This window comes from Myxine glutinosa, chromosome 3 (assembly GCF_964187855.1).
Source record: "Myxine glutinosa chromosome 3, kmMyxGlut1.1, whole genome shotgun sequence".
NCBI lineage: Eukaryota > Metazoa > Chordata > Myxini > Myxiniformes > Myxinidae > Myxine > Myxine glutinosa.
The window spans coordinates 77,594,544-77,603,429 of NC_136263.1; the positions used below are offsets into that span (position 1 = coordinate 77,594,544).

The 8,886-nt window shown below is 42.4% G+C and overlaps 1 protein-coding gene across 2 annotated transcripts in view; it reads left to right on the forward strand.

The window, feature by feature from the left end:
* The window catches only part of LOC137423409 (uncharacterized), a 42,121-nt gene extending 33,605 nt beyond the window's left edge, over positions 1–8,516 (forward strand). For both annotated transcript variants that reach the window (XR_010983693.2, XM_078774215.1), the window contains 4 exons: positions 6,370–6,459; positions 6,837–6,906; positions 7,170–7,313; positions 7,631–8,516. Coding sequence is in view for 1 of the 2 variants with exons in the window: in XM_078774215.1 (XP_078630341.1) it covers positions 6,370–6,459; positions 6,837–6,882 (136 nt within the window). In the remaining variant the exon portion in view is untranslated. The remainder of the gene's footprint in view (positions 1–6,369; positions 6,460–6,836; positions 6,907–7,169; positions 7,314–7,630) is intronic.
* Positions 8,517–8,886: the final 370 nt, after the last annotated feature.

Below are 8,886 nucleotides of genomic sequence, written 5' to 3' on the forward strand. Positions count from 1 at the left end.
CGAGAAGCCCAAAAGACACTGAAGACTCCAAAGACCAAAAATACCCTTAAAGACACTGAAGACCCTTAAATCCGGAGGATTAAAAAGTCCCTGAAGACACAAATGATCCAAAACATCCTGAAGATCTAAAAGACCGCAAAGACCCAAAACACCCTGAAGACACTAAAGATCCTTAAATACCCCAAAAGACCCAAAATACCTTTAAAGACACAGAGGATTCAAAAGTCCCTGAAGACCAAAAATACCCTTAAAGACCCAAAACGTCCTCAAAGACACTGAAGACCCAACATACCCTTAAAGACCCAGAGGATTCAAAAGTCCCCGAAGACCCCAAAAACACAAAAGTCCCCGAAGCACCAAACACCCTGAAGACCCAAAGCACCCTGAATACCAAAAATACCCCAAAGACCCAAAGGACACTGCAGACGCTTAAAGACCCAAAAGACCCGGAAGATCAAAAACACCGTTAAAGACCCCAAAGAAGAACCAAAATACCCCCAAAGACCCAGAGGAACCAAAAGACTTTCGACCCAAAATACCGAAAAGACCACGAAGATCCAGAAGACCCATGTAATCATGTTTCAATAGCATCTATCTATAATTCCAGTAATCTCTGTGTGTATGTTTGTATGTTTGTATGTTTGTATGTATGTATGTATGTATGTTTGTCTGTGACCGCTGTTTCTCGACAACCACGGGTCCGATATACTTGCAACTTGCCAGGTATATTGCTGGGGACCCGAGGATGTGCCTTTTCAAGGTTTGAAATTAATCGGACAAGTAGTTACCGAGCTATGGCGATTTCTTTACCAAACACCGCAAGCCGTTCGCTTTGGACCAAACCATTGCATGTAAATAGAGGGGGGGGGGGGGGGGGTTCTGTGGTCGTTGCGAATGGACCAAACCATTCATGTAAATAGAGGGGGGGGGGGTTCTGTGGTCGTTACTGCCACGTGGTTTCAAAGTTTTTTTTTGTTGTTGTTGTTTGCACGCATGTTTTTTTGCACCCACGTACGGGCACGCCCTAGGATGTTTACACACACACACCCCTACACAAATTTTTTTTTTTTTTTTTTTTGGCAAGGAACGGGCACCCACGTACGGGCACGTCCTAGCTTATATATAGTACGGGCATGCCCTAGTATAACTAATGGACGTACTGTCCTCATATTTGAATGGTATGTATTTAATAGACGTACTCACGTGCCGAGCCATGCTAGTTTTAGAAAAAAGAGTGTCTTCAGCTTCAACTTCTGACTTTTAACTCTAACAAAACGAAATGAAGGGGATTTATGATTGGCCACGTCTTTGTTTGAGTTGATGAGGTCGAGAAGACCGTGGCCACAGCTAAGGGAATGGGAAGGAGGAAAAAAGTGAAAGATGATGTTGGCGTGCAAAGTGTTTGTTCAGTAACGAAGTCATGTAGTATGGTAGCTGCAGTGAACACCGAGGGTTAACAGCTACAGTGAACACCGAGGGTTAACAGCTACAGTGAACACCGAGGGTTAACAGCTACAGTGAACACCGAGGGTTAACAGCTACAGTGAACACCGAGGGTTAACAGCTACAGTGAACACCGAGGGTTAACAGCTACAGTGAACACCGAGGGTTAACATCTACAGTGAACACCGAGGGTTAACAGCTACAGTGAACACCGAGGGTTAACAGCTCCAGTTCCCTTCATGAGTGACAGATATTATTGACATTGATTGTATGGAACAGGGAGAGACCTCATCTTCCTTGAATTATTAAAATATCTCCACTCAGTATTATGAAGTTCGCGACATATTTTGAACAAGGAAATGAGCGATTGAACAATTTGGTCAAAAAGTGTGCAAATAATGAAATAAAGTCCTTTGAGTGTGCATGGTATACCTGTAGTTCTGTAGACTGGTTTCAATTCAAGAAAAAAATTGGATCGGCTAACTCAGTGAGTCGAGCGTTTATTCTCGCATTCCTGGCGATCTTACTCGTTCGAGTGATGGACCTCGCATCTTCTTCTCCAGCAACCTTCAATAGGACTTCTTCTTCTGCACACACATTGAGAGTGGGATTGTAAAAACTTGGTTTTTCAAACAATTAATTTTAATGATCATCCAGGTGTATACACAATGACTTCTGTATGGATACATTAATAGTTATGCCAGACTTCCACCAATTGGAAGATTTGTTTGGTGCTTGGCTGGCCACGAGTGCAGCAAATTTTGTCTGTTCTCAACACTACTGCCGCACATAAAAATGGGACACAATGCAGGTGAAGAACACGTAGTTTCAGCAAAGTTCTGAATAATTTGTAATGTAAGGCAAGCATCTTGGCAACTTACGTTCCAACAAATATGATGGTTTCCTCAGTTGTTCGGGTGGAGGAGGGAATCTGAACAGCTCCTGCAGGCAGAACCCTTTTCCCGAGTCTCCAATATTGATCTCACATTGTGAGCTATCGTGGCAGAACCGTTTTACTGATATCCCCAAATATATATACATATATGTAATGTTGTACACCGAGTCGAGGCTCGTGCAACAGCTAAAGGAATGGGAAGGAGGAAAAATGAAAGATAATGTTAGAGTGCAAATGTGTTTGTACAGTAATAAAGTCATGTACTGCGGTAGCTGCAGCGAACACCGAATAGCCACAGTTCCCTTCATGAGTGACAGATATGATTGACATTGATTGTACGAATCAGGGAGAGACCTCATCTGCCTTGAATTACAATATCTTCACTCAGTATTATGAAGTTCTCGTCATGATATTTTGAACAACGAAGTGACAGATTGAACAACTTGGGCTCAAAAAGTGTGCAAATAATTAAATAAAGTCCTTTGAGTGTGCATAGTATACCTGGAGTTCTGTGGGTCTTTCGGTTGTTTCAGCTCTTCAGGGTCTTTTGGGTCTTCTGGCTGTTTTGGGTCTTCAGGGTCATTTGAGTCTTCAGAGACTTTTGAGTACTCTGGATCTTCAAGGGAATTTTGGGTCTTTGGGTGTATTTAATGGTCTGTAGTGTCTTTAAGGGTATTTTACATATTCGAGGTATTTTGGGTCTTCATGGACCTTTGGGTCTTCAGGGTCATTTGGGTCTTCAGGGACTTTTGAATGCTCTGGGTGTTTAAGGGTGTTTTGGGTCCTTGGGGTCTTCAGGGACTTTTGAATACACTGGATCTTTTGGGGTATTTTTGGTCTTTGGGGTTATTTAAGGGTCTTTAGAGTCTCAGTGTATTTTGGGTCTTTTGGATTTTCAGGGTCTTCAGGGTGTTTTGGGTCTTCGGGGTCTTTTGGATCCGCAGGGACTTTTGATCTTCAGGGAATTTGAGAAGGAAGAGGAAAGTGTTGCAGTGGAGCAGACAAAATAAAGTGTTGTTGTGGTGGAGGAGGAAGAAGAAAGTGTTGCAGTGGAGTAGCGAAAAGAAAGTGTTGTTGTAGAAGAGAAAGAAGAACGTGTTGTTGTAGAGGAGGAAGAATAAATTGTTGTTGTGGAGGAAGAAGAAAGTGTTGTTCTAGAGGAGGAAGAAGAAGGTGTTGCTGTGGAGGGGCGACAAAATGTGCAAAAGAATGCTGATTGGAAGCTGAATCGACAGCAACAACGGTATCAGAATGCCCATGAGTGGTCTCATGATTGGAAAGAAAAGCAGTTTCTGAAGCAGAAAGAAGAACAGCTGCTGAAAGAAAAGGAAAAGTGCTTCTTCAAAAACCAAATGAAGAAGCAAAGGCAGGCAGGCAGGAAACAAAATTGTTGGAATTTAACAGAAGGCCCATGATGAGGGTCAGAGAGCAGTATTCAGGATTGCAAAGCAGATAGCGAAAGAGAGGTGTGATGTGATGGGGGTGAGTTGCTTGAAGGATGAAGTGGGACAAATCGTTGTCGACCCAGATGGAATTAAAGGAAGATGCAAGAGATATATGGAAATGCTGTTGAATGCAGAGAATGAATGGGATGGCAACATAGAGAGTAACCCAGTTTTAGGACTGGCAGAGAAGATAACTGAGAAGGAAGTTGAGGAAGCGATAAAAGCAATGAAGAGTAGAAAAGCGGGAGGGCCGACGGAAGTTGTGGGCGATATGTGGAAGGCAGCAGGAAGTTGGGGTGTGAAGAGAATGACAGAGGTCTGTAATCTGGTGGTGAAAGAAGGCCGCATTCCAGTGAATTGGGAACTGAGTACCCTCGTCCCTCTATACAAGGGGAAAGGTGACCCTCTGGAGTGTGGCTCGTACCGAGCGATAAAGTTATTGGAGCATGGAATGAAGGTATTGGAAAGGGTATTGGAGAGGAGGATAAGGAAGAAAGTGAAGATCGACGAAATGCAGTTTGGATTTATGCCAGGAAGAGGAACGTCAGACGTGCTTTTCATTGTGAGGCAGTTGCAGGAGAAGTACATGGAGAAGAGGAAGAAGTTGTTTCTTGGGTTTGTTGATCTGGAGAAAGCATTCGATAGGGTTCCATGCAAAGTATTGACATCGGCATTGAGGAAGTTAGGAGTGGAGGAATGGTTGATCAGAGTAGTGATGGCAATGTACAAAAGAGCGCGCACAGCTGTAAGGACGAAGGACGGGAACAGTGGTGAGATTGAGGTGAAGGTGGGAGTGCATCAGGGGTCGGGACTAAGTCCACTACTATTTGTAGCTGTGATGGAGGTGCTGGCTCAGAACGTAAAGGAGGCTTTACCGTGGGAGTTGTTGGATGCAGATGATCTGGTGTTGCTTGCAGAAAGTATGGATGGACTGAAGGAAAAGATGAACAAGTGGAAGGAATGTATGGAGACAAAAGGTCTGAAGATGAATTTCGGAAAGACGAAGGTGATGGCAAGTGGTAAAGCATGTGGTGAGGTGGAAAGAACTGGGAAGTGGCCCTGTGCTGTGTGTAGGAAGGGTGTTGGAGTGAACTCCATTCAATGCACAATGTGCGCTGAGTGGGTTCATAAAAAATGTAGTGGTCTGAGAGGGTCATTAACCAGTGTGGCAGCTACATTCAAATGTAAGGTGTGCACAGAGGGAGCTGCAGATGGAGGAAATGTTGAGTTGGATCTTGGAGACGGCGTAAAGCTGGAAGGTGTGAAAACATTTTGGTACCTCGGAGACATGCTGAATGGAGAAGGTGGATCAGACTCGGCAACGGTTGCCAGAGTGAGATGTGCATGGAAGAAGTTTCGGGAACTGAGTGGCATGCTGATGAGAAGGAGAGTGTCGTTGAAGCTGAAGGGAAAGATGTATGCTGCATGTGTGAGAAGTGTTATGATTTATGGGAGCGAGACATGGGTAATGAACGTAGAGCAGCAATGAACGTTGGAAAGGGTGGAAATGCGAATGGTTCGATGGATGTGCGGAGTATCGTTGAGAGAGAGGAAGACAAATGATGAATTGCGAAAGATGATGGGAATAGAGCCTGTGATTGATGCTGTGAAGAGGAACAGGTTGAGATGGTTTGGTCATGTGTTGAGGAAGGATGAAAGTGACTGGTTGAGAAGAGTGATGGAAATGAATGCAGAAGGAAGTAGAGGACGGGGAAGACCGAGAAAGACTTGGCTAAAGATGGTGGAAGAAGAAATGCGGGCAAGGGGGTTAACAAGGAGAGATGCAGAAAATAGGGCAAAATGGAGAAGATTGTCATGGGGACCGCAAGGCTAACCCCCGCTCTAGCAGGGAAAATGGCCTTTAAAATGCATGTTGTTGTTGTTGTTGTTGCCCATGATGACGACAGGTTGCAACAGCTGCAACAACAGACGCAGCACGGTTTTGAGAGGCTCCACCAGGAACAGAAGCCTCAGTCATAACTCGCAAAGAAAGAACCAAAACCGAAAATTCGAAAAGAAAAAGAAATGCAGAGGGAAAGAGAGGAAGAACAGAGACAGAAAGAGGAAGATGATCAAAGGCAGAAAGAGGAAGTCGAGATGAGTCAAATAAAAGAAGAGAAGGTAACGGATCAGGAACCCAGAAAATATTTTGAGAAATTCAATGTGACCAAATAGAAAGAACAAGAAAGTATTGGTCAAGAGGCGGAAGAAGAAAGTGTTGTTGTAGAGAAGGAAAAATATATTGTTGTTGTAGAGGAAGAAGAATGTGTTGTTCTAGAGGAGGAAGAAGAAAGTATTGTTGTCGAGGGGGGACAAAATGTGCAAACGTATGAGGTTTGGAAAGAGAAGCAATTGCTGAAAGAAAAGGAAAGGTGCTTCTTCAAAAAACAAATGAAGAAGCAAAGGCAGGCAGTAACCAAAAGTTCTGGAATTGAACAGAGGCCCCACGGTGATGACAGGTTGCAACAGCCGCAACAACAGACACAGCACGGTTTTGAGAGGTTCCATCAGGAACAGAATCCTCAATGTAATATCTGGCGGCAGCATAAACAACAGAAACAACATGGTGTTGATGTGTTCCTCCAGGAACAGAGGCCTCACCGTGACCAAGGTTCGCAACTGCAGCAGAAACAGCACAGTGTTAAGGATGAAATCCCTATGCTTGCCATTCAACAGGTAAGCACTCTTCAGTACTTTGGTGAAGTTGGTGTGAATATACTGGGTGCAAACCTCAGCCAACCCCAACATCAAGATGTTAAGTTTAAATTAATTTTGGTGCTTCATTTTTTAAATAGACATTGCTGTTAATACTTCCTTTGAGGAAGAAGAATATCATTAATTGTAGAGATAATTGTAATCATAATTTTGCTTGATCATTGCCATGCAAGATAAATAACAAGAATTGCAACTCCCCTCAATTGGATGAAATCACCGAATTCACCTTTCCATCGATTACCTGTTCCATCATTGCATTTCAAACTAATGAAGAGTTATCAAACTGATGAAGATATCAATGCATTAATCTTTCATATTTCTATTGTCTTTTTTCAAAGGCCCCTCAGAAGCGGTTCAGATTCCCTCCTCCACCCGAACACCTGAGGAAACCATCATATCTTTTGGAACGTAAGTTGCCAAGATTCTTGCCTGACATTACAAATTATTCCTAACTTTGCTTAAACTGTGTTCTTCACCTGCAATCAGCTTGGGGTGACTTGAGCTGCCCTCCACGAAGCAGTTTATCATGGCTCGAGGGAGAAGGAGAGAGATGTAGATGGATAAATATTCATTCCAGGATTTTGTTGAAAGGCATGATAATGATGGAAATTATGATGACAGTGCAATTGAGTGTTTTTGACTAACTTTTGCTGATGTGTGTGCATAAGAAGAAGTCGTCATAATGGTGGCTGGACAAGAAGATCCGATGTAAGTCAATCCCATGTGCAAGATCTCCAGGAATGCGCAAAGCTCGACTCACTGGGTTGGCCGATCCAAAGTTTTTTTTGAATAAAAACCAGTCGACAGAACTACAGGTATACTATGCACACTCAAAGGACTTAATTTAATTATTTGCACACTTTTTCACCAAGTTGTTCAATCTGTCACTTCGTTGTTCAAAATATCATGACGAGAACTTCACAATACTGAGTGAAGATATTTGTATAAATTCAAAGCAGGTGAGGTCTCCCCCTGATCCGTACAATCAATGTCAATCATATCTGTCACTCATGAAGGGAACTGCAGCTATTCAGTGTTCGCTGCAGCTACTGTAGTACATGACTTTATTACTGTACAAACACATTTGCACTCTAACATTATCTTTCATTTTTCCTCCTTCCCATTCCTTTAGATGTTACACGAGCCTCGACTCTGTGTACAATATAATAATGACAAGATTTTAATGTTGTATGGTAAAAGATCTCGTGGAGCTGACTTCAATTCATGCTGGGAGGAAACTGAATATCGACTCTTACCCCAAGAAAAATGGCGAAATAATGACAAGATTTTAATGTTGTATGGTTTTAATAATATTCGTTTTGTCTGCAATTATATAATTATTAATTACAAAAAGAGAATAAAGGAAAAAAGAAGGGGGAAATGCGCTCCTGCCAATGACCCATCACCCCCCCTCATCCAACCCCCACCCCTGTATTATTGAATAAAAAACAAGAACCACCTTTGGAGGCCATTTTTCCCCGCAGAGCAGGGGTTGGCCTTTTTCCGGGCACCTTGGTCCCCTTTTTGAAGCAATATTTTGCAGCCGGATGCTCTTCCTGCCGCCAACCCTGTTGGTCACCTTTGTGCACACATACGGAATCACCAGTGTACTGGTACTCAATTTGCCAACCTCGGAAGGATGACAGGCTGAGTTAACCACCCTGGTGTTGAATTCAGCAATCGACTGGGATTCGAACCCAGGATCCTGGGATCCCAAGCCAGCACCCTAACCGCGAAGCCAACACCAGGCTCCCTGTATTATTGAATGTATTATTGAATGTATTATTGTATTATTATTGTAATTGTTATTGTAATTATCTGTATTATTGTTGACATCTGTATGTAACCCCTGTATTATTGAATGAACTGTATTATTGTAATTATCGACAATATCCTGAATTAAATATGAATGAACTGTATTATTGTAATTATCGACAATATCCTGAATTAAATATGAATGAACTGTATTATTGTAATTATCAACAATATCCTGAATTAAATACACCCATTGTTGAGAACCGAGTTGTGTGAATTTTTTTTTTGTCGTCGCTCTTTCAAAGTACGATTAAAAACGCTCAATAACAACTGCCTTCCCTTCATTAAAGGTGCTGTATAATTTGAATACCCTCCCCCTTCAGAAATTTCATAAATATTTTGTAATAGAACTCTGTTCCCTCATCAGTCCATAACTTATTTGGTTTTCTTTTACTCTTACTAAATATTCCACTGAAAGCTAACATATGAGTATTACCCCTTTTGTTTTTCAGAGGAGCAACCCAAGCATATCTGCTCCTCAAATCAATAACGGTTAAAGCATACTTGTATCCTTTATCATTATTTAGTTCAATTAACTCAGCGGACCAGATGTGGTCAGTGCCTTTGGAATAA